This window comes from Gymnoscopelus braueri (genome assembly GCF_963280865.1).
Source record: "Gymnoscopelus braueri genome assembly, chromosome: 13".
Classification (NCBI taxonomy): Eukaryota; Metazoa; Chordata; class Actinopteri; order Myctophiformes; family Myctophidae; genus Gymnoscopelus; species Gymnoscopelus braueri.
Window position 1 is genome coordinate 8,838,865 of NC_137615.1, and position 25,363 is coordinate 8,864,227.

At 39.9% G+C, this 25,363-nt stretch overlaps 7 protein-coding genes and 1 long non-coding RNA gene across 8 annotated transcripts; 1 reads left to right on the forward strand and 7 right to left on the reverse strand.

Moving 5' to 3' along the window:
• Positions 1 to 3,635: 3,635 nt before the first annotated feature.
• Positions 3,636 to 4,010, reverse strand: LOC308098773 (histone H2B-like; the record flags this gene model as incomplete). Its single annotated transcript, XM_080447204.1, has 1 exon — positions 3,636 to 4,010. One exon carries the CDS (start codon positions 4,008 to 4,010, stop codon positions 3,636 to 3,638), a length of 375 nt encoding a protein of 124 aa, XP_080303330.1.
• A 961-nt stretch (positions 4,011 to 4,971) lies between these two features.
• LOC308098785 (histone H4) lies at positions 4,972 to 5,283 on the reverse strand (the record flags this gene model as incomplete). Its single annotated transcript, XM_080447216.1, has 1 exon — positions 4,972 to 5,283. The coding sequence occupies one exon, from the start codon at positions 5,281 to 5,283 to the stop codon at positions 4,972 to 4,974; it is 312 nt and encodes a 103-aa protein (XP_080303342.1).
• Positions 5,284 to 6,811: 1,528 nt separating this feature from the next.
• LOC308098757 (histone H3.2) lies at positions 6,812 to 7,222 on the reverse strand (the record flags this gene model as incomplete). Its single annotated transcript, XM_080447188.1, has 1 exon — positions 6,812 to 7,222. One exon carries the CDS (start codon positions 7,220 to 7,222, stop codon positions 6,812 to 6,814), a length of 411 nt encoding a protein of 136 aa, XP_080303314.1.
• A 1,932-nt stretch (positions 7,223 to 9,154) lies between these two features.
• On the reverse strand, positions 9,155 to 9,538 carry LOC308098760 (histone H2A-like; the record flags this gene model as incomplete). The annotated part of the gene is made up of 1 exon (XM_080447191.1): positions 9,155 to 9,538. The coding sequence occupies one exon, from the start codon at positions 9,536 to 9,538 to the stop codon at positions 9,155 to 9,157; it is 384 nt and encodes a 127-aa protein (XP_080303317.1).
• A 1,512-nt stretch (positions 9,539 to 11,050) lies between these two features.
• Positions 11,051 to 11,662, reverse strand: LOC308098745 (histone H1-like; the record flags this gene model as incomplete). Its single annotated transcript, XM_080447176.1, has 1 exon — positions 11,051 to 11,662. The coding sequence occupies one exon, from the start codon at positions 11,660 to 11,662 to the stop codon at positions 11,051 to 11,053; it is 612 nt and encodes a 203-aa protein (XP_080303302.1).
• A 1,624-nt stretch (positions 11,663 to 13,286) lies between these two features.
• On the reverse strand, positions 13,287 to 13,661 carry LOC308098766 (histone H2B-like; the record flags this gene model as incomplete). The annotated part of the gene is made up of 1 exon (XM_080447197.1): positions 13,287 to 13,661. One exon carries the CDS (start codon positions 13,659 to 13,661, stop codon positions 13,287 to 13,289), a length of 375 nt encoding a protein of 124 aa, XP_080303323.1.
• Positions 13,662 to 14,818: 1,157 nt separating this feature from the next.
• LOC308098782 (histone H4) lies at positions 14,819 to 15,130 on the reverse strand (the record flags this gene model as incomplete). Its single annotated transcript, XM_080447213.1, has 1 exon — positions 14,819 to 15,130. One exon carries the CDS (start codon positions 15,128 to 15,130, stop codon positions 14,819 to 14,821), a length of 312 nt encoding a protein of 103 aa, XP_080303339.1.
• A 4,884-nt stretch (positions 15,131 to 20,014) lies between these two features.
• Positions 20,015 to 22,556, forward strand: LOC308098794. Its single transcript, XR_013934309.1, has 3 exons — positions 20,015 to 20,345; positions 20,884 to 20,966; positions 22,332 to 22,556. It is a non-coding gene; the product is annotated as an uncharacterized lncRNA (long non-coding RNA).
• The last annotated feature ends 2,807 nt before the right edge of the window (positions 22,557 to 25,363 follow it).

A 25,363-nucleotide genomic window follows, 5' to 3' on the forward strand; every position in this document is an offset into this window, starting at 1 on the left:
AATATATGCCTACTTATAATTTGTAGGCTATACAGCATAATCCTTGTGTTTTGTCACTCAAGTAGAAATATGTATTTCTTTGCCCCATGTCATAAAACACACAGCAATGTATTTTCACGTTGCTGTAAACTAGTAATAATATCAGTGGTGGAAGAAGTAGCCTACTCAATTTCACTCAAGTAAAAGAAGCAATACAAAAATGTAAAAATACTCTATTACAAGTAAAAGGCCTGTGTTCAAAATGTTACTTGAGTAAATGTACAGAAGTTAACTTCACTTAAAGTACCAAAAGTAAAGTTACTATAATGATTGAAAATAGCAGATCTGAGCTTGTAGATCTGCTTTTTTTTCTCAAATGGCCCATGTATAAAACAGGGCTGAAGTGGCTAATGTAGGTTCTATGATACAATCAGTGGCGTAACGGAGGGGCAGCAAGTGCGGGGGGGCCACCAGCAGGCGGGGCCCCGCCTGCGCTGATACAAATATTTTTACAGCAAAAAAAAAGAAAAAAGTTGATTTATATTGGTCAAATAGAACCGAATTAGACCCGAATTAGACCCAAATTAGACCTGACATTTTTCGCGTATACTCTATAACTCTATATCATACTCTATAATTATTAATACTCTATTACAAGTAAAAGGCCTGTGTTCAAAATGTTACTTGAGTAAATGTACTGAAGTTAACTTCACTTAAATTACCAAAAGTAAAGTTTTGGTAAACTATTGAAAATAGCAGATCTACAATGAGCTTGTAGATCTGCTCTTTTTTCTCAAATGGCCCATGTATAAAACAGGGCTGAAGTGGCTAATGTAGGTTCTATGATATACAATCTGCAAATTAACTGGTTTTCAAATAATCGTAGAGTACGAGTACAATATTTGCCTGTGATTAGAGTAGAAGTAAAGTATTTAAAATACTCACAGTAATGTATTAAAAATATAGAATGGAATAGAATTCATCTTTGTATTGAATGAGTGGGTGGCTCTCAAAAGAGCCTTTGTGGGGTTCGTTAAATGTTAAAAATGTGCCTCTTCCTGACATGGTTGTGTTTTATTCCTTGAGATGTAGAGAGAAGAAATGTGACTGTGGTCGTGGAGAGGAATACAGGACTATTTATATCTTCAAGTGGGCGGGGTTAAGTTTGTAAATGCCCCCCACCATCACCATCAGAACCAGTAACGTACGGTTCCTCCTCAAAGGAGGTTCCTGACCAATCAGAGAATGACGGCGTCTCTCAGTCAATGTCCAGTTTAGACAATTATCAGACACTCTTCATCCTAATGTGTGATTTACATTTTACAAAGTGTACAATCAAGAGACGACATAGTAAATGGTCGCATGAATAAAGGACAATGATTTGGTGCTACAAGTTTAACTTTAAACTTAAAACATCTGTAATAGTGCTACTAAAATAACATTGTCAGTATTAGTGGTCAAGCTAAATAAAAGGTACAACTAACCAACATGTACAGGCTGCTGTGAATAGGATCCATTGTAACGATGAACACATTTTAAAACATATTACTGGGACTTTAGAGTGGCATGTGACAATATTACATTGTTAATACAATTGTTATAATTAATGTGTTATTAAGTTGTAATATAATCCAAAGTAAAACGAACTGTTTGTTGAACATAATGCCGTTTCTGTGTGATGTATCAGTATGTAGATATGCCATGGCTGTTAGATGTGATTAAAAAATCAAATAAAATGAGTGAATTCATATGGAATATGCATATTTATATTCTCTCCCTATTTTCGCATGTCACTTAATGTTCTCTCTTGCACATCATGCACCTATATTTGATCATTAGGAAATATATATATGTTCGCATGTAATATTCATACCAATAAATATCAGTTTGTAAAATTAACATATTTAATTTGTACACAATCACCCTGATTGCATGGGCAGCCTTATCTGTATCTAAAACTCACACCCAATGCTTGTAGCTGTTGTGATGTTGTCTGTCTAATTTTTGTGTTGAATGTTTTACAATGGGCTTTCATTCATTTGGTGCTTTTTGTTGCACTGCGTACTTTCTTGAAAATAGCAGATCTACAAGCTCACAACGCCTACCAATGTACAGGCTTTAGCGCTCATGTGGCCTCCTTTGGGGCTAGTTTGCATATACCTTGTGCTTATTTTTCTCGCAAAACCTAGAAACATTGACCATTAGTTCTCACTGCTAACAATCACATAATTCCACCTTCTCCTCTTTGCTCCGTTGAATTAAAAAATTGATAACCAATCATAAATGTCAGCGTCAAGATATAAAACAATAACAGAAAAAGGATCTCTTTAAATAAAATTGTGGGTGGCTCTTAAAAGAACCTTTGTGGGATATACAGGTTGCTGTGTGGATGTTTACTTCTTCTTAGCGGCTGTCTTCTTGGGTTTCGCCGCCTTGGGCTTTGCTGCTTTCTTTGCTGGTGTTTTCTTAACAGCAGCGGGTTTCTTCACCTTCTTGGGACTCTTGGCCGCCTTCTTGGGGCTCTTTGCTGCTGGTTTCTTTACGGCTGCAGGCTTCTTTGCCTTCTTGCTCATAGCACATGTATACCCAGATTGCTTCATAATTTATTATAATAGGCAATATATGGGTATACAATATATCTTCTTTAATTTTAGCAAAAGGAATACGGTAGCCAAGGAGCACAGCAGAGGAAAAGAAACACCACATGTGTTTCAGTTAAATGTGTTAATGTACATTAGCTGGCCACCACTGACACCTAAATTAATTATGGCAAATAATGCGACCAGTGTTCAGCTGTCACGCTCATGCATATCATGCTTATGCGGTCTGATCACTCGCTATATGCGTAAGACTACACAATGTATGTATAGGTATATACTATATATAGGCCTACTCATTAATTAATTACCCTACTATAGTTAAAGTGCTCACAATCACCCATTGCATGGACAGATCTAAACATCACATCATAATTTATAAATGCTAAGTTTATTTAGAGTGTTTACATGGAACACAGACTGTAATCCATTTTAGGTGTTTTTTGTTGCACCGTGTACTTTTTAAATGTGTAAATAATGTAAGGTCCATTCTGCCAAATATAGTTGCTTGTTTTTTTGTGTGTAAGCGTCATATGGTTCATGAAAGGCGCTAAATAAATTAAAGCTATCATTATAGCGAGTCCAGCGATTTTCCACTATTTTGAATGAAGGACAATCAGCAGAAACGACTCCAGTCAAAATCAAGACAATCAATGGGACACTAGAATAATTATGCAAAATAACCCTCATACTCAAATTCTATTATGGTACAAGAAGCCTACTGTATGCTATTCTTTAACAGTAGGCTACCTACAATGCATTACATCTCCATAATTTTATAGTGTACCGTTTATCTAGGCTTTCTCTATCTTAACATTGATCATTTAGGTATTTTTTATTTTACCATAATGGATAATATATTTTTTTTAAGGCAAGAAATTAGTACAAGAACCGCTTTAGTAATCAGTTTAAACAAATAGGGTAGGGGTACACACAATCAAGTATCCACTGTATTTCTGATAAATTCAAGTTCAAATATAAATCTATATGGATATACCCTTTCTTGATAATATGGGTGGTCCTTAAAAGGACCGTTGTATTTAGATCGGACTGGATAGTTTACTTGGCGCTGGTGTACTTGGTAACAGCCTTGGTGCCCTCAGACACGGCGTGCTTGGCCAGCTCACCGGGGAGCAGCAGGCGGACGGCGGTCTGAATCTCCCTGGACGTGATAGTGCGGCGCTTGTTGTAGTTAGCCAGTTTGGAGGCTTCACCGGCGATGCGCTCGAAGATGTCGTTGACAAATGAGTTCATGATGCCCATGGCCTTGGAGGAGATGCCGGTGTCAGGATGGACCTGCTTCATGACCTTGTAGATGTAGATGGCATAGCTCTCCTTCCTGGACTTTCTGCGCTTCTTACCACCCTTGGTGGCGGTCTTAGTGACGGCTTTCTTGGAGCCCTTCTTGGGCGCTGGCTTGGCGGGTTCAGGCATGATTCTCTCTCTATGCGTTGAAGTAAAGAAGTGTCCGCGACCCGTTGTCGCACCAGTATTTATACCAGGCCAATGCAAATGAGGTGTGCTACTCCCAGCACATGATTGGTTGGTGCCACTGCTTATGTGACCCACAGAGGGAGGTGTCTTACACTGTCTCTGTTTCTGCATAATGTTTTCCCGCCTACTAGGGATAAAGTATAATAAACATTTAGGGTAAATCTATATTTATATTGGAATTAATAGCTCTGTTCCACGCTCCAACTTCATTCCAGTTGTAACATACTTTTCTATCGATACATAATTTATACAGTATAATCTAGTCAATCCACTAACTGCAGACTATTGCTACTAATCCCAGATGATACTTCTATCTGATATAAATTAAGTAGATGGTTTTACACATTCCCGCTAGACTCTAGCGGTTAGGATTCCTAGTTTTCACCCAGGCGGCCTCGGTTCGACTCCCACTATGGGAACTTATTCCAAACTAAATCAGGGAGCATGACATGGTGCTGGCAAGTGAATGTGAATTTCATCTGCGTTCAAAAAATAAGTATACCACGGTCAAATAAAGTCACTCTGCACTAGACAATTAACTCATTATCTTAATATAAATAGTCTTATAACAATTACATTCGTGTTATATTAATTATCAGCCAGGAATTTATTGCGTAGCTTGCTGGAAGATTTTCACAAGTTCAATGTGCAAATTGAGTTGTACACCCTCAACTTTACTGTCTTGATAGTCAGATAAGGGAGACTGTGTCAAGACCATGTCCATGAATCACGGTTCTCTGTATACTGCAACTGTATAAGAGGCAACCTACTACATATTTATCACAAACAAAAGGTTTAGCTACCTTAAATTGCTCATATTTCAATAATGGAATAAACTCTGTAAAGACACTGTGGGCGGCTCTTAAAAGAGCCTTTGTGTTGGTAGATCAAGTCAGCATTATTAACCTCCGAAGCCGTACAGGGTGCGTCCCTGTCTCTTCAGAGCATAGACAACATCCATGGCGGTCACGGTCTTTCTCTTGGCGTGCTCGGTGTAGGTGACTGCGTCACGGATCACGTTCTCCAGGAAAACCTTGAGGACACCGCGGGTCTCCTCGTAGATCAGACCGGAGATACGCTTCACGCCGCCACGACGAGCCAGGCGCCGAATAGCGGGCTTGGTGATTCCCTGGATGTTATCACGAAGCACTTTGCGATGGCGCTTGGCGCCTCCTTTTCCAAGACCTTTCCCTCCCTTGCCTCTTCCAGACATGTTCGCTTCGATAGACGATGCAGAAGTGAATAACTCTGAAAACAACAGACTTGTCACTTTATATGTGTTCTGAGGACGTAAAAATGGACAGGCAGACCTCGCTGTGTGGGCGGTGCCAAAAGCTGCAGCCCCGCCCCATACCAGTCTTACACCCATTCACAGCCACTTCACTCTGGAATGTGTGAATGACCCAGTTTATATCATATGGACACACACATTTTCTGATGACTCCCTTTGTTCTAATACATCAGGGAGAGCAGCTATTAGTCAGGGGATATTAGCAGAAAAATGTCCAATCTTGGAATAAATTCCTTACCAAAAAAAATCTTCACCAATGTGTTTGTAAAAGTGTCTAGTAACACATCTCACAAAGACTGAAATGCCGTTTCCCTAGGGGAATTTTTGACAGCTGATGAAAGTTGGGGTACCCACCATAACCTTATACAGGGGGGGGGAATCAAAATTTAATTCTGTTTTAAGTAGCATGTGAGGGGTCAAACTAGGGTGTTTTTATGATTCTGAATCCATTGCAAGCATTTGTTTTGCACCAAAACCACTCCTTGGGCTAAAAACGGCCCATTCTCAATGGACTTTTTACACAAAAAGTATACCTGGAAAAGGATGGCTATGGCCGTTTTTAGACCAAGGAGTGGTTTTGGTGCACACACACACACACACACACACACACACACACACACACACACACACACACACACACACACACACACACACACGCACACAAACACGCGCACGCACGTGCACACACACACACACACACACACATGCACGCGCGCGCACACACACACACACACACACACACACACACACACACGGTATTGGAAATGTACAATTGTATTTCGCATTTGACTGCACTACACCCATTACACCAGCAGATGTCAATCACGTTACATTTAACTCTGCTGCGGTGATCATTTTCCATTTCATTCATCATTTTCCTAAAAGCCTATAATAAAACAGGGCTAAAGTGGTTAAGGTATTATGTTTTATAATATAATAATTTAAATCTGCAAAGTTACTTGTAACTAAAGTGTTCAAATAATTGTAATGGAGTAAAAGTACAATATTTGCTAGTGGAGTAGAAGTAAAAGTATTGAAAATAAAGTAAAATACCTCTATATTGTACATAAGTATAGAACTTGAGTAAATGTATTTAGTTACTCTACAACTCTGATTTGTACTATTCCATACAGATGGGGAAGCGGAGATCAATCATGTTAGCCATCTATGCAAAACCTGTGTTCCCACTCAGTATAATGTTTGACCAATTTCATACAGGCGTTGATGTTTGTTTTCATTTACACACACTTCATTTCTGTATGTGTCCATTTGTGGGGGTTTCATAATAGATTTGTATATCAGAAATAATTGAGGGAGTGAGAATATTCTTCCAGGATCGTACAGACCTTTTTTTTTTAAATTACAAAATATATATGTGGAAAGATCTCTTTAGTAAGTAAGTGGGTGGCTCTTAAAAGAGCCGTAGGGTTTATGACAGTGACAGAAGAATCTAAGCACGTTCTCCGCGGATACGACGGGCCAGCTGGATGTCTTTGGGCATGATGGTCACCCTCTTGGCGTGGATGGCGCACAGATTGGTGTCTTCAAACAGACCCACCAGATAAGCCTCGGCTGACTCCTGGAGAGCCATGACGGCGGAGCTCTGGAAGCGCAGGTCGGTCTTGAAATCCTGGGCGATCTCCCTCACCAGGCGCTGGAAGGGCAGCTTACGGATCAGCAGCTCGGTAGATTTCTGGTAACGACGGATCTCCCTCAGAGCCACAGTGCCAGGCCTGTAACGGTGAGGCTTCTTCACTCCACCGGTTGCCGGCGCGCTCTTACGCGCTGCCTTGGTGGCGAGCTGCTTCCTGGGGGCTTTGCCACCGGTGGACTTACGAGCGGTCTGCTTGGTTCTTGCCATGGCTTCTCTGAGTCTGAACGAGGTTGAGAGAGTAGTAATGTAGGAACGGCGCAAACTGCTGCCTTTTATTAGCGCTTCTTCAGACGCCGTCGTTCTCTGATTGGTCAGCGGCCAGGAACCTCCTTATTTGGGGAGGTACCATACGTCACTGGTACCGATTGGTTGGAGGAGGGGATCTCTTACAAACTTCATACTGAGCTGCTGTAATAGATAATACTATGAATACTAGTTTACATTAAAGGGAAAATACATTGCTTTGTGTTTTATGACATGGGGCAAATAAATAAACATTTCTCCTTGAGTGACAAAACAACATGATTATGGTGAATAAGAATTATAAGTAGGCATATCTTGTCTTAAAGGGATACTTCACTTTCACATAAAATAAACATTTAAAATAAAAATAAATGAAAAAAGTAATGGAAAAATCACGGCCCCCTCACGCATTAGAGTGTCCTACTAATGTGTGAGGGGGCCTTTATTTTGCCATAACTTCTTTCATTTTTTTTTTATATTTATTTTTATGTGAAAGTGAAGTATCCCTTTAATTACATTAAAATGTAACACTCATCCAATTATTAAAGGTAGGGTAAGTGATTTGCAATTATTCAAATAATTGCAAAATGGGTCTATGTTCTGATAGTGCTCGTTACTATAGAGTGTCCTGTCCATATAAGGAGTCTCCATGTCTCTCCAGCTCTTTATAAAACAGAAAATGCATTTTCGTTTCAGTTTCAGTTTCATTTCCAATTTTATCCAATCAGGATAGAGAACTCAATCAGGATATAGATTAAACAAGTGAAATTGGAAGTGATGACACTAAGAAATGAGCAGGCAAAATTAGAACTGGAACACTATAAAAATGAAGCTTAAAAATGGGTACTTTCTCCTGATTGGCTGAGATTTTGACACCTACCAGAAAATGTATTTTCTGTTTATTAAAGAGCTGGAGAGACGGGGAGACTCCTGTTACTGAACAAACACTCTATAGCAATGATTACTATCAGAATATAGTGCTTTAACCTTTAAAAAAATGATTTTTGTTTTAACCCAAAAATATCACTTACCCTACCTTTAACGTGGTCAAATAAGTGTCAACTTCCAATATGGACAATAACTGCTTTTACTACAAATAATTGTGGATTGAGATCTACCTCAATCCTAGCATTTAGGCAAGTGAATAATAGGCACTGATGTAATCCATGCAATGTGGCTCTAACTATAAATATGTAAAGGATATTAAATACCTGCAAGTCATTACGATCATATAATATGTGGTGGAAGAAGTACTCAGATATTTTACTGAAGTAAAAGTATCAATACCACAATATAAAAATACTCTGTTACAAGTAAAAGGCCTGTGTTCAAAATGATACTTGAGTAAAAGTACAAAAGTATTGCCATCACAATATACTTAACGTACCAAAAGTACTAAAATATTTGATAATAGCAGATCTACAATGAGCTTGTAGATCGGATATTTTCAAATGGACTATGTATATAATAGGGCTGAAGTGGTTAATGTAGGTTTTATAATACAATATGCAAAGTAACTAGTACGTTTTCAAATAATCGTGGAGTAAAAGTACAGTATTTGCCTGTTATGCAGTAGACTAGAGTAGAAGTAATGTATTTAAAATACTCCAACAAAATAAATAAAAAACCTAAAAAATAATGCTTCTGGTGATTAGTAGTTTCATTCCCTACCTATGTTGAATGCACTTATTGATAAAAGCGTCTAATAAATGACTAATGCTGGATAGTACATAAATACAGTATTCGAGTTAATGTATTGGCTTACACCACAGCATTATGCAGTCAGTTTATATAAACCGTGCACATACATACGGTCTATATGGAATGGAATTCATCTTTGATTGAATGAGTGGGTGGCTCTTAAAAGAGCCTTTGTGGGGTACGTTGAACGCAGATTTATTTCTTGGCGGCTTTCTCGGTCTTCTTGGGGAGCAGAACAGCCTGGATGTTAGGCAACACACCGCCCTGAGCGATGGTCACTCCACCCAGCAGCCTGTTGAGCTCCTCGTCGTTGCGGACGGCCAGCTGGAGATGACGGGGGATGATGCGAGACTTCTTGTTGTCACGGGCAGCATTTCCAGCCAGCTCCAGGATCTCAGCGGTCAGGTACTCGAGAACGGCCGCTAGGTAGACCGGGGCGCCGGCACCGACACGCTGGGCATAGTTTCCTTTACGCAGCAGCCTGTGGACACGACCCACGGGGAACTGGAGCCCGGCACGAGATGAGCGGGTCTTGGCCTTCGCCCTGGACTTTCCTCCGGTTTTGCCTCGACCTGACATTTTTTTTGCCTAGTTTCTTGAGTTTGACTACGAAGAAATGTGCTGAAGAACAGGAACACTAAGCCTTTTATATCTTCAACTCAGTGCTGTCTGTGGGCGCCCCACCAATCATAAATATGAGTGAGAGCGCGGGGTGAGTGTGTATGAGCGCCCCTCCAATCACTACTAGTGGCGTGAACGGTTCCTCCCAGAGAAGGAGGTTCCTGACCATGAAGGAGAGCGCGGGCTGACTGTGTATGAGCACCCCACCAATCAGCACTAGACTCGTGCCGTGATCGGTTCCTCCCAGTCTAAACTGTGGTTCCTCCCCAAACAAGGAGGTTCCTGACCAGAGATCAGAGAAAGACGGCGTCTCTCAGTCAATGACCAGTTTTAGACAGTTATCAGTCATCTCTTCATCCTAATGGGTGATTTATTTTACAAAGTGTACAATGAGAGACGACATGGTAAATGGTCGCATAAGTAAAGGACAATGATTTGGTGCTACAAAGTATAACTTTTAAGCTTTAAATCTGGCATGTATATAGTGCTACTAAAATAGCATTGTCAGTATTAGTGGTCAAGCTAAATAAAAAGTACAACTAACCAACATGAACAGGCTGTTGTGAATAGGGTCCATTGTAATGATGAACACATTTTAAAACATTACTGGGACTTTAGAGTGACATGTGACAATAGTACATTGTTAATACAATTGTTATAATTAATGTTATTAAGTTGTAATATAATCAAAAGTAAAACGAACTGTTTGTTGAACATAATGCCGTTTCCGTGTGATGTATCAGTATGTAGATATGCCACGGCTGTTAGATTTGATTAAAAAAATAAAATAGTTCATATTGAATATGCATATTTATATTCTCTTAATATCTATTGCCACATTATATTTTGTATATTAATCATATTTTCGCATGTATCACTTCTGTTCTCTCTTGCACATCATACACCTATATTGGATCATTATGATTATATATATATATATATGCATATATGTTCGCATGTAATATACATACCAATAAATATCATTGTTTGTAAAATTACCATATTTGATTTGTAGACAATCACCCTGATTGCATGGGCAGCCTTATTTATGTATCTAAAACTCACACCCAATGCTTGCAACTGTTGTGATGTTGTCAAAGTCGACTTTAACCATGCTTTTTGCCATTAAGATTTTCTCGAAAATAGCAGATGTACAAGATCACAACACCTATCAATATACAGGCTTTAGCACTCATGTGGCCTCTTTTGGGGCTAGTTTTCATACACCTTGTTCAGTTGCTTATTTCTCTTGCAAAATATAGCAACATTAATCATTAGTTCTCACTGCTGACAATCACATGACCCCCCCCGCCCTTTGCTCAATTGAGTTAATAACCAATCCTAAATGCCAGCGCAAATATTAAAAATTATATATATATATTTATCTATGAGAAAAGGAACTCTTTAAATAAAGTTGTGGGTGGCTCTTAAAAGAGCCTTTGTGGGGTAGACAGGTTGCTGTGTGGACGTTTACTTCTTCTTAGCGGCTGTCTTCTTGGGTTTCGCCGCCTTGGGCTTTGCTGCCTTCTTTGCTGGTGCTTTCTTAACGGCAGCGGGTTTATTCACCTTCTTGGGACTCTTGGCCACCTTCTTGGGGCTCTTGGCTGCTGGTTTCTTTGCAGCTGCAGGCTTCTTTACCTTCTTGGGAGATTTCTTAGCGGCTGCGGGCTTCTTGGCTGCTGCCTTCTTGGGGGATTTCTTTGCCGCGGTGGGTTTCTTGGCAGCCGGCTTCTTGGGTTTGACTGCCTTCTTAGCGGGTTTCTTTACCTTCTCTTCGGTCTTCTTGTTGAGCTTGAAGGATCCAGACGCACCGGTACCCTTGGTCTGGAGCAGGGTGCCCTTTGCCACTAGACTCTTCACGGCAATCTTGACGCGGCTGTTCTTCTTCTCCACGTCGTAGCCACCGGCGGCCAGAGCCTTCTTGAGGGCGGCCAGAGACACGCCGCTCCTCTCCTTGGAAGCGCTCACAGCCTTGACGATGAGCTCCTGGACGCTGGGACCGACTTTCACGGGCTTGGCCGCGGTCTTCTTCTTGGCTACTTTAGCCGGGGAGGCAGCTGGGGCTGGAGCGACTTCTGCCATTGTCTTCTGGTTGGTGTTTCAGATGCACTGAACTAAAGGCTTAGTAGAGACTGATGGAATAGAGGAGGAGGGGGTGGAACTTAAAGGATGTGTGAGAACCATGTAGACTCAACCCACTGGGTCAGTGCTCTGTGTGCAGCAGAATACTGAGACACTTGTGTTTTCTCCACAACTAAAACCAGATAAAATACAGACGTAGAAATGGATTTAAGTCAAAACAACAAATGGAGCAGATAGCAGACAAGTTTCACTTCATAATCAAATCATGTGGAGCGCTGAGGACTCCTGCGTTTTGTTTGGAGACGTTAAAAACCTCACATATACACCATTACAAGGAGAGGAGTTTGCCAGCTTTCCTCTGTCATTTGTCGTTTAAAATAGTTTAAACATAGAATATCCACTTCCCTATTTGCTGCAGATCAAGCTGAGATGTCTGACTTTGGAACAACAGTTAAACAGATCCTCTTTCCAAAGCGTTTTGTTTTAAATTTCAAACTTTCCAGTGTCTGCAAACACAGTGCTGCTGTTGTCCTTCCCTGTGGCATGGAGACTTATGAGAGGATGGCCAGTTGAGAGCAAGCTCCACTTTTCCAATGGTGCCATTTACAAAACATATGGCATAGTACATAATTATTATCATCAGTTTAAAATGTATAAACACAGCACACCATTTATTTACAAAGCACATGTATACCCAGATTGCTTCATAATGGCAATATGGGTATACAATATATCTTCTTTAATTTTATCAAAAGGAATACGGTAGCCAAGGAGCACAGCAGAGGAAAATAAACACCACATGTGTTTCAGTTAAATGTGTTAATGTACATTAGCTGGCCACCACTGACACCTAAATTAATTACAATGCCATGACCAGTGTTCAGCTGTCAAAATGACTGCTGTGAAAGAGGTCTGTGCTAGACTGCTAGTAGGTCTAACTTAATATTACAAATGTTGACAGCTTGAATGAAAATGGATGAAGTAAAATAATGCTATCATGCCCATATTCCCTTTGACTCTATTATGTTTTGGTCTGTAGGCCTATAGTATCCAATAGATTAGAGTAAATAGCAGAGTAAATTGACATCTAGCCAACACAATCTGTGAAGTACTCTGGCATGAAAATACATTGGTGTCCCGATAAAATATATATATATATATATATATATATACACACACACAATATTTAACAGAATAACTCTATGTCTGAACCGACAGCCAAAGCTAAAGCTATAATCACATTTTAATACACGGCAGTTCACCATCTTTAGGAACGCGCATCTGTAATTAAAGTCTATGCATTAACTAAATACATGTAGCACTTCGCCACCGTGCTCTGATAAGTCTAGTCTGCTCTGTGAATAGGCATTTTACACGAGCCATACCGAAAAATACCAATGATACATGTTTATAATAAAAATATATTGCCACAATCTGTCAAGTGAAGATACGAATAGCGTTGGTCACTACATGTATGGCAGTGTCATCTTGTACGTCAGCAACCCATTACAAAGGTGCTTATAAGCTGAATAAAAAGCTCATTTTAACAGTGCGGATCAACTCTTTGTTGAAAAGATGGGTGGTCCTTAAAAGGACCTTTGTGTTTGGAGCAGACTAGAACAGTTTACTTGGAGCTGGTGTACTTAGTCACAGCCTTGGTGCCCTCAGACACGGCGTGCTTGGCCAGCTCACCGGGGAGCAGCAGGCGGACGGCCGTCTGGATCTCCCTGGATGAGATGGTGCGGCGCTTGTTGTAGTTAGCCAGTTTGGAGGCTTCACCGGCAATGCGCTCAAAGATGTCGTTAACAAAGGAGTTCATGATGCCCATGGCCTTGGAGGAGATACCGGTGTCAGGATGGACCTGCTTCATGACCTTGTAGATGTAGATGGCGTAGCTCTCCTTCCTGGACTTTCTGCGTTTCTTGCCGCCCTTGACAGCGGACTTGGTGACGGCTTTCTTAGAGCCCTTCTTGGGCGCTGGCTTGGCGGGTTCAGGCATTGTTCTTTCTCTTATGGATGAAGAAAAGGAGTAACGTTCCTCCGGCGTCGCACCAGTATTTAAACCAGGCCAATGCAAATGAGGTGTGCTACTCCCAGCACATGATTGGTGCCACTGCCTATGTGACCCACAGAGGGAGGTGTTTTACACTGTCTTTGTCTCTGCATAATGTTTTACCGCCTGCATCTATTTGTCCCGCTAAAATATAGACTAAGGATAAAGTATAAAAACATTTAGGGTAAATTCATGTTTTAATTGGAATGAATAGTTATATTCCACGCTCCAATTTCAATCCAGACAGCAGTTGTAACTTGTAACACACTTTCTATCGATGCATAATTTATACAGTATAATCAGACAATCACAATTTGGAGGTATTTTTTACTTTATTGGAGTATTTCCAGTACTTTTACTTCTACTCCACTACAATTATTCGAAAACTTAAGTTACCAGTTACTTTGCAGATACAAATGATTACATTATAAAACATACATTAACCACTTCAGCCCTATTTTATACCTAAGCTATTTGAAAATAGCCGATCTACAGGCTTGGCATCATGACACATTGTGAGTAGATCTGCTATTTTCAAACAGTTTTTGTACTTTTACTTTTGGTATTTTAACAATTGCATTTCATCATGTTCATTATAGCTGGGATGGTATTGGGATTCAAACACAAAGGTGGGTGTGAATTTAATCTGCATTCAACTGTTATAGTCCTAATTTTTTTTTTTTTAAAAAGTCACTCTAGACTAGACAATGTAGAAAAATGCTGGACTAATGGACCTTGGTTTCCCAATCTTAATATAAAGAGTCTTATAACAATTACATTCGTGTTATATTAATCATCAGCCTGGAATTTATTGCGTAGCTTGCTGGAAGATTTTCACAGGTTCAATGTGCATTGAAGTGAGTTGTACACCTTCAACGTTTACTGTCTTGATAGTCAGATAAAGGAGATTGTGACAAGACCATGTCCACGAATCACAGTTCTCTGTACTGCAACTGTATACGAGGCAAAGTACTACACATTATTCTAAATATAGGTTTTGCTACCTTAAATTGCTCATATTTGAATAATGGAATAAACTCTGTAAAGAAAGTGTGGGCGGCTCTTAAAAGAGCCTTTGGATTGTTGAGTAGTTCAAGTCAGCATTAACCTCCGAAGCCGTACAGAGTACGTCCCTGTCTCTTCAGAGCATAGACAACATCCATGGCGGTCACAGTCTTTCTCTTGGCGTGCTCGGTGTAGGTGACGGCGTCACGAATCACGTTCTCCAGGAACACCTTGAGGACACCGCGAGTCTCCTCGTAGATCAGGCCGGAGATACGCTTCACACCGCCACGGCGAGCCAGACGGCGGATAGCGGGCTTGGTGATTCCCTGGATGTTATCACGGAGCACTTTGCGATGGCGCTTAGCGCCTCCTTTCCCAAGACCTTTTCCTCCCTTACCACGACCAGACATATTTGCTTCAGTAGTAGATACAGAAGTGAATAACTATTGTCCACAAAGACTTGTCTAATTATATGTGTTCTGAGGACGTAAAGGACGACAGGCAGACCTCACTGTGTGGGCGATGCCAAAAGCTGCAGCCCCGCCCCATACCAGTCTTACGCCCATTCACAGCCACTTCACTCTGGAATGTGTGAATGACCCAGTTTAGCTTCATACGGACACATAAACATTTTCTGATGACTCCCTTTGTTCTAATACAACAGGGAGAGCAGCTATGTACAATTTTAGTTAGTCAAGTATTTAACATATCAGCATTTTTTTCCTTGCTTACAAATAGCGTATAAACTGTATTATTTGTTTCGGAACATTCAGAAAAGTATCTGGTGACCCCTCCAAATTATTTGGGGACCCCTCGCGACCCCCAGGTTGAGAACCACTGCTCTATGGGAATAAAGACTTTCTGGTCCTGAGGCTTGACCCCACTACACTAGTAGGCCTAAAGCCCCACTCTGTGACTTGCTGTAGCTGCTACAGGACAGTGACGTGTTGTGAGCTTGGGGGGAACACAGAAACTTAGTAAACAAACTGGACCTTTGGGCCTGTACTTGGTCTGCTCCTTTTTTGCTCTACAAAACATCTTTGCTGAAAATAGCCGATCTACAAGCTCAGAGCGAGAAGCTGTGCAGCATATTGTGAGCTTGTAGATCAGCAATTTTTTCAGCAAATGTTCCCACCAGAATATTGTTCCTTGATTTAAGCATCTCACAACAGTATAATGCTTATATTCAAAACATTATAGAAAACATTATTCTATCATTAATGTTGCCATATTTTTCTATAATGTTTCACAGGGGTGTTGTTTTTGCATCCACATATTAGGCCTTGTTCCTGCCTGGCTCCTATTATTATTATTAATATTTTCTATGTATTGTGATTAATTTTTATTCTGCCATTATGCCCTATTCATTTTCTCAGGTGTATTTTTTTCATCCATGTATCTGGCCTGGCTTTTCTTGGCCCCTATTTCTATGTATTGTGATTTTTCAATTTCATTCATGTATTTGGGCTGGATTTTTTCTTTTTACCTTTTTAAGCATAAACGAAATTGCATGGATATTTTTTCATGCATAGGCCAGGCCGTTATTTTGGCATCAGACACCCTCTTAATAATTTGTAAGCTTGATGAATACTGTTACACGTTCTCAGTGGAGTTGCCTCGTGCAGAATACTGCACTTCACACCTCATGATTGATCAACTTCAGACATTCACTAATTGAAAGGACTGCCTGTCACTCACAGCCTTTTAAAGAACCTGCTTAACCTCTGTTCTACATGACTCTGATGAAGATGCACTTGACATCCAAACGTCAGTCACCTGTATACTTAACACCTTGTCAATAAAGACATTTGATGGTCTGAGCTTCTCCAGTGATTTATTCCTCTTGTCTGCTGCTGTGTCCCACTCCTCTAATGCAGTGGACCTGCTGTTGACTGTTTGATGCACGGAGGCAGACTCTTTCTTCTGGATCATCATTATTATTAGTATGTTATAATTGTATTGCTGTGCTATTTATCCAGATCTTTGTTGGTCAATTTAGACCAATCAATTTCCCCAGCACTCATGCTGTTATCCACAGGCAACACAGGTAAATTGCCTGTATTCATATGAGGTGTATGAATGTGGTCAGTGGTAGCCAGATCATAAACAATTTCCATTGTATCAATAGTCATGAGCATCTACTGTACAGAGTGTGCCAAGCCTCGCTGATATAAGTAGAAATATTCTCAGGTAAAAACATACCTTGCTAGATAAAATATATCCACTGTCTGAACAGAAATCCATTTAGCATCAGTTACATCAGCATCCATGTCACAGACAACATAGATGCAGGTGGAAGGATTATCCTGAATAAAATACATAATGAATGCCATTCTACTGAGATACTTATCCTCATTTTTAATTTGTTTTGATCAATGTTTTTTTTTTATTAATTAAGGACAACAGAAACAAGTCAGATCACCAAATGCATATAAGAGGCTATATACAGGGAAAACCAATACAGAAGATTTAAAAAATAATCATCCTCATTTTGATAGCACTCATATGGTGTATAAACATTCACAATTATTAGCGTTTTACCATTACAGCACAGCTCTATCCCAATAGCCCGGTCATGTTTTTTGTTCCACAGAGTGGCAACTCCCCATGGAATCCTCCCTCATACCACTAGAACTTAGGTCTTGGATTCTTGTTTAACCAAGAACGCAAGACTCCTGGACACACAAAACGTCACATCCTTCCAACAGTTTGTCCGCAACAACACAACATGATTTATCAGTTTCACTGTGGCCAACACGCAGCCCTTGCACATTGTAAGACACAACACAGATGTTCATAGAGAGATTAGTGCATTCATATCACCCACAGATGTAGACGCAGACTGGCTCTCAAGCAGAGCTGCAGGTGTACCTAGGCACTTCAGTTCACCCCCCCCCCCCCCCCCCCCCCTTCCTCCCCCCGCTGCCAGTAGCCTTGGGCCCACAAGCCTCAAAATAGTGGCGGACCTGCGTCCCTGCGGGGCGGGCCACAGTTTGGGATCGCACATATCAACATTATTACATTCATTGGTAATGTGAAACGAACCGAAGCTGCTGTGGGGCGACTCGATCTTACGACATGTAAACATCTCCAATAAATAATCCCGAGGTGTAACCGCATCGATATTAGGGGAAAACCGAGTAGCTAACACACTCACCAGTTTGGTTGTCACCACTGGTGGTCTAGGTCTCACAACAACGCTCCACTGTGGGGACTGTAGTTGTGAACGTGGCAATGAAGTTGTAGTTACACCTACATCCAACTCCTCCTGTTGAGCGGAACCCGCCTGCCCCTGCACCCCCTCTCGTGAGGTACTGGCTATCCCAGAGCTTCTATTTTTTACATTAATTATATTTTCGTATGTATCACTTAATGTTCTCTCTTACACATCATGCACATATTCAATCATTATGATTATATATATATATATATATGTTCGCATGTAATATACATACCAATAAATATTATTCTTTGTCAAATTACCATATTTAATTTGCAGACAATCACCCTGATTGCATGGGTAGCCTTATCTATGTATCTAAAACTCACACCCAATGCTTGTGGCTGTTGTCTGTCTAGTCTTTGTGTTGAATGGGCTTTCATCCATTTGGTGCTTTTTGTTGCACTGTGCACAAGACTGTTACATGTATTTATCCATGTCACTTAAACAATGCTTTTTCCCCCCAATATTTTCTTGAAAATAGCAGATCTACAGGCTCACAACGCCTACCGATGTACAGGCTTTAGTGCTCATGTGGGGCTGTTTTCATGTACCTCGTTTAGTTGCTTATTTCTCTCGCAAAATGTAGCAACATTGATCATTAGTTCTCACTGCGGACAATCACATAATTCCCCCTCTCTTTGCTCAGAGTTAATACATTGATAACCAAACTAAATGCCAGTGAGATATTGTCCACAATTATGTCATAATGAAGTAAGTCAAATATGTTCATTACAATGTTTCCCAGGCGCCAATTCATTCACCAATTATTAACTAAAGACAAAATATACACACAGCTAAATAAATGAAACAAACCAGGAACTTAAGAAACTACAACAAAGAAACCATTCAACAAAGGCCCTGGTAGCTCTCCCCTGGATGTTGTCATGGCTAGCTTCAAGCCAAACCGAACTTGTACTGTAGCATGCCTTTTAAGCAGGTGAGGCAAACCATCACATGATTACTAATTGGTAACTATATACTCAAACAAGGCTAACTAAGGCCCATGAGATATTTTACACAATTATGTCATAATGAAGTAAGTCAAATATGTTCATTACAATGTTTCCCATGCACCAATTCATTCACCAATTATCAACTAAAGACAAAATATAATACCAACATAAACACACACCCCTCCTCCTCTACAGTGCTTGGCCCATTCCAATCAACAGGATTGCCAGCACTGCAGAGGAGAGACAGGTGACCCCCCAAACCATTCAACTTGCCCACATAGTGTCACTCAATAAACATTTAAAAACCCTTTCAGTCACTGAGTGTTAGAATGTCTTCAGATATATCCATATAAGGACACATGTAATACAACACTACTAAATACTGTTCCCAGCCGGCTTGCTGGTAAATGCATTGGGAAGCAGTTGTGCAGTGTGTGCATGTAAAGTTCCTCATTAATGTCTATAGGGCACGGGTTGCCCCGTGACAATGTCCCCCTCTTTTTAAATCAAATCAAAACTGAGTGAGTTGGCTTTCTATTTACAGTATGTCCCATTCATGTGAAACCGTTTGGATAATTGGATTTAAACATGATGGCTTTTTAATACCTGAAATAACAATAAGATCTGCACACCAGAATGCTGCTCCCCTCGTGGGTATTTTTATTGGTAACGTTTCTGGGAGGCTCTTCAATCCGTGTACCTTTCGGTCAGTTGATTTTCAAAATAAAATCCAAAATGGACAAAGGAAAAATGGCTTATTTTTTCATTATTTGTATTTTAAAACCAAGTCAAAAAATTAAAAAATGGCCTGTTTTGTCAATATTTGTTTCTAAAACCAAGTCAAGAAATGGATAATGGAACATTGAAAAAATGACTTGTTTTTTCAATTTCTCATCAATATTTGTATTTTAAAACCAAGTCAAAAAATGGAAAAATGACCTGTTTTGTCAATATTTGTTTCTAAAACCAAGTCAAGAAATGGATAATGGAAAAAAATGACTTGTTTTTTCAATTTCTCATTTTGCTATTTGTCAATTACTGGTGTGAATCCGCGACGACAAGATCGGCTGGTGAACCGGAACCGGAAGCTGCTGATGTTTTTAGCCTACTGTGTGGATAACAGGCTAGCACTGTACTGTGGCTGCAGACAAGAGTCAAGACTAGTGGGAGCTGGAGGAGGAGACAATAAATAAATAGTGTATATATATAAATAAATATTGAACATCTTTGGCAGCAGATACAACTGTAGAAGACGGACGTCATGGTTTCGCGCAATCCTTATGAAAATACAATATGAGAAATGATAGCTCACAATGAGACCTACGCATTTACACTTATTTAGTACAGTTAGATGTGCAGTGAGGATATGTTGTGCCAATCACAACATTTCAAGGAGAGGACACGTATCTGATGATCATTTATACGTTGCTGTCAGCAGGGCAATACGAGGTAGGTTGTTTTGTTTATTTTTCTATTATAATCAAATATAAATGTGCAGTATTAGCCATGGTTCACAGTCATGTTTCAGAGCTAGTACAGTATGTAATCCCTGCCTACATGTACCACAACAGGTTGAGGTGTACTAGGCCTTATGGCATGGATCTTCAACAGGTCCTCAATGTTATTACAGGGAGTTTTTATTGTATTACATTAACCACTTGAACCCTAGCATCCCTATTCTGGGGAAAACATTCACTGTAAATAGCCCTTCAAATATCCCAAGAAATGTCAATAAGCAAAATATAATACTGAGGCAACACGTGAGCTTGTAGTTTATGACAGTGGTTCTCAACCTTTTCAGGCCGAGACCCCCCAAAATAATCATATTTGAACTGGGGACCCCCCCCCTAACAAGCACTTGAGTTGAGGCATTACATTTAGTTTGACTAAACATTGTGAAAATAGCAGGTCTACAAGCTCACAACGCCACGCTTGTAGATCGGCTATTTTTTAATTAAAATATTAATAACCTCCTGTTTCTGTGCAGAGGGGAGTCCTGACAACCAGACAGCCTGCATAGATATCATGTTCAGACACCAGTAGCAGATACAGGGAGGACAGTGGTGACAGGTATGTACAGTACTGTAAGGTTTCTTTTATTGTTTTGTATTATTGTATTATATCACATCTTTTTATTTAATTTCTGCCCTGCCATACAAATGGACCAGTACTGGTCCATTTGGTTTCATTTGTATGCTAGTTGAGTTATAACGCAATAAAGATCAATTCTTCTTACGTTGACCATCTTATGAGACAAAAGTCGCAGTAGGTTCATTGTGTCAATATTGTTAGTCTGGTTATTACAATGAATACACCAACCTCACCTTTTCTTCTTTATGAAAATCTAATCGTTTCTATATGCACATGTCCTTTTTGCATACAGGGACTCTGAGCACCATTCAACATCCCTGACAGCTGTACGGAGAACAGCTGTACATCCAATCACATTGCAGCCGCTACATTGTTGTGAACTTAAGTTGGACTTGTTTGTGCTCACACCAGAGTCTACCTCCCGTCATACCTCTGCCGCCCTGTCTCTCCTCAAGGCCAAAGGCACCCACACCTGACTGACATGGTTCCATGGCTGTATGATCATGGTGTGATTGCAGGAAAGAGAGAATCATATTCTACCAATCACATAGTCAAATCCTCAATGTTCATTTAACTCTTGAGAGTGTTGTACATCATGAATGGTTCACGGCTAATTCACATCAAGTGCCTCGCATTGGAGTTCAACTTTGTTGAAATTTGACATGGATTTGGCCATTCCCCTGCATTTGGGCATGTGTCACACATGTGCGATGGCAGGGGAGTGGCCAACGCATGTTGATCTATCAAACACATGTTGAACTCCACGCAACAACACCTTTCGCTCACATAGTGGAAATGAACAGCGCACGACAAAATCAAAGTGTCAAAATCACTCAAACTAAAAGGCTTTTATTTGTATTTGCTGAGCAGTCGTTTACATCAGTAATAATTTGTTTGTGAAAGACAGACATAACTAATTATAGTTATGTAGTTAGTCATTAGTAATCATTAGTAATGACATGAGCAAAAAATGTTTGGTTACATCCATTCCATACTGCACCTTATTGTATTTATATGCCATTAATAATAAAATGTTGCTGTATTATACTTTGAACTGTAATGTCTCATATTTATTTGCTCAATTTGATCAAATTGATGGTCAACTATTTCAAAGTTAATGACCTGTGTTCTGACCTGAAAGGTTACCATGATGGAAACGTATGAAAATGCCATTTACACAATGTTAAAAAACAAAGCACATATACATATACTGTGTTATATTACAAAAGGTAGACGAGACTTGTTTGTTATTATACTATATATGCATTTTTGTATGGAAACCCAAATCTTTTTTTAAATGTAATATCCTGTAGCATAACATTTCTGGCATTTGTAACAAACCAGATTCAAGGAGTATGATTTATTCAGCAAGGAGGTGAAGGCTTGCATCTTCCAGGATGGAGGAGACCCCAGTGCTGTCAGCTGGTCCATAGGGAGCATGTGGTCCAGACCTTAGTGTCCCTTTTTATGTGGCAAATATTCAGTGCAAATAGACAATCTACAAGCTCACAGCACATTGCATTCTGAAGTGTTAAGTGCTTGTAAATAAGCTATGGTCTGCAAATAACGAAGTAGGCCTAATTAGGGTTTTAAGTGGGTGCTTTAAAGCGCTCAACAACAACATAAATACCTGAGTGTATAAAATATCATTTAAAATGCATAACGCAGTGCTAATAATAAATATACTCTATCATGAGGGGTCAGTGCATGTTTACATGAATACAATGATTAATAATGGCTGTGTGCACACCCTTAGTAGAATCAAATGGATTTGTTCTCACTAAACCAGGTGATATTACAAATCATATTAATGATTATTATGTGGGTAAAGTATCTAAACTATGGCAGGCTATGCATATTTCAAACAACATTAAAGCAACTTACTGTATTAAACATATTATAATGAAAGAGACAATTTGTGAATTTGAATTTCATCAGGTTGAAGACAGTGAGGTGGAGCGGTTACTTCGCTCTCTTCCTGATAATAAGTTAGCAGGCCTAGATAGTAAACTCCTGGATAGTAAAGTGCTGAGAATGACTGCTGGTATCATAGCATCTCCTATGTCCTATCTGTCATATTATTAATAGATGTTTGGATGTGGGCCTATGTCCAAAGATGTGGAAGGAGGCTAAGGTTATTCCTTTACCTAATTATACCAAAGCTGCTTTTAATGAGGGGAATTCTAGACCTATAAGTATTTTACCTGTTTTGAGCAAAATCATGGAAAGGTTGGTGCATTCACAAATTCAAGCTTATTTTGTATCAAACAAGCTTGCAACAGATTCTGAACATACCTAGAGCTGGTCACTCTACTTCTATGAGACCTCAAGGGAAGCAAAACCGTGAGGACTTTTTTGGACGGACCTTTTAGTCAAAGTGTTTTAACTGTACTCATGCTGTTATACATTTCTGCCTAATAAAATATTCAATCAATCAATCAATCTACTGCTTTGATACAGATGATTGATGACTGGCTTAAAGCTATAGATAACTCTATTCTGGTGGGTTAGATTTTAGTGCTGCATTTGATATGCTGGACCATTCTGTACTGGTTGAGAAACTTAAATGTTATGGTTTTAAATCTTCTGCTTTAAAATGGATACTAAGTTATCTGTCCTCCAGATCACAGTAGGTGTATCTAAGACTAAATGTATTGTGCTGGGATTAAGGCACAGGTTATCTACGAGCCCAAAGCTTCATTTAAACTTGTGTAATTCAGCAGTTCAACAAGTTGAAAGTACTAAACTCCTTGGAGTGATGCTGGATTGCACTCTGTCTTGGTCTCACCATATTAATTATATTGTTTTGAAAATGGGAAGAGCAATTGGTATTTCCAGGAAAAGTTTTTTTTTTGCCTGTCCCCTTTTATGTCACTTCGGTCAAAGTTTAGTTTTATGTCATCTTGACTATTGCTCTACGATGTGGTCATCTGCTGCCAGTGGTGATCTCGGGAAGCTCCAGGTTGTCCAGAACAGGGCAGCACGGTTGGTCCTGGGCTGCTCACTGAGGTCTTACAGTTGAGAATAGGTTGTCTTTTAATACACTTATACTGTTCAAGTCAGTCATGAGCAGTAAAACTATTTTTTGTATACATAAGCTGACCTTTCAACTTGGTGGTCCTCGACAGAAAGGGGTCAAAGAACGTCAAAGCGGACTTCCTTTCGAGGACGCGTGCCCTATAGACATTAATGAGGAACTTTACATGCACACATTGCACAACTGCTTCCCAATGCATTAACCAGCAAGCCGGCTGGGAACAGTATTTAGTAGTGTTGTATTGCATGTGTCCTTATATGGATATATCTGAAGACATTCTAACACTCAGTGACTGAAAGGGTTTTTAGATGTTTATTGATTGACACTGTGTGGGCAAGTTGAATTGTTTGGGGGGTCACCTGTCTCTCCTCTGCAGTGCTGGCAATCCTGTTGATTGGAATGGGCCAAGCACTGTAGAGGAGGAGGGGTGTGTGTTTATGTTGGTATTATATTTTGTCTTTAGTTAATAATTGGTGAATGAATTGGCGCCTGGGAAACATTGTAATGAACATATTTGACTTACTTCATTATGACATAATTGTGGACAATATCTCACTGGCATTTAGTTTGGTTATCGATGTATTAACTCTGAGCAAAGAGAGGGGGGAATTATGTGATTGTCCGCAGTGAGAACTAATGATCAATGTTGCTACATTTTGCGAGAGAAATAAGCAACTAAACGAGGTACATGAAAACAGCCCCACATGAGCACTAAAGCCTGTACATCGGTAGGCGTTGTGAGCCTGTAGATCTGCTATTTTCAAGAAAATATTGGGGGGAAAAAGCATTGTTTAAGTGACATGGATAAATACATGTAACAGTCTTGTGCACAGTGCAACAAAAAGCACCAAATGGATGAAAGCCCATTCAACACAAAGACTAGACAGACAACAGCCACAAGCATTGGGTGTGAGTTTTAGATACATAGATAAGGCTACCCATGCAATCAGGGTGATTGTCTGCAAATTAAATATGGTAATTTGACAAAGAATAATATTTATTGGTATGTATATTACATGCGAACATATATATATATATATATATAATCATAATGATTGAATATGTGCATGATGTGTAAGAGAGAACATTAAGTGATACATACGAAAATATAATTAATGTAAAAAATAGAAGCTCTGGGATAGCCAGTACCTCACGAGAGGGGGTGCAGGGGCAGGCGGGTTCCGCTCAACAGGAGGAGTTGGATGTAGGTGTAACTACAACTTCATTGCCACGTTCACAACTACAGTCCCCACAGTGGAGCGTTGTTGTGAGACCTAGACCACCAGTGGTGACAACCAAACTGGTGAGTGTGTTAGCTACTCGGTTTTCCCCTAATATC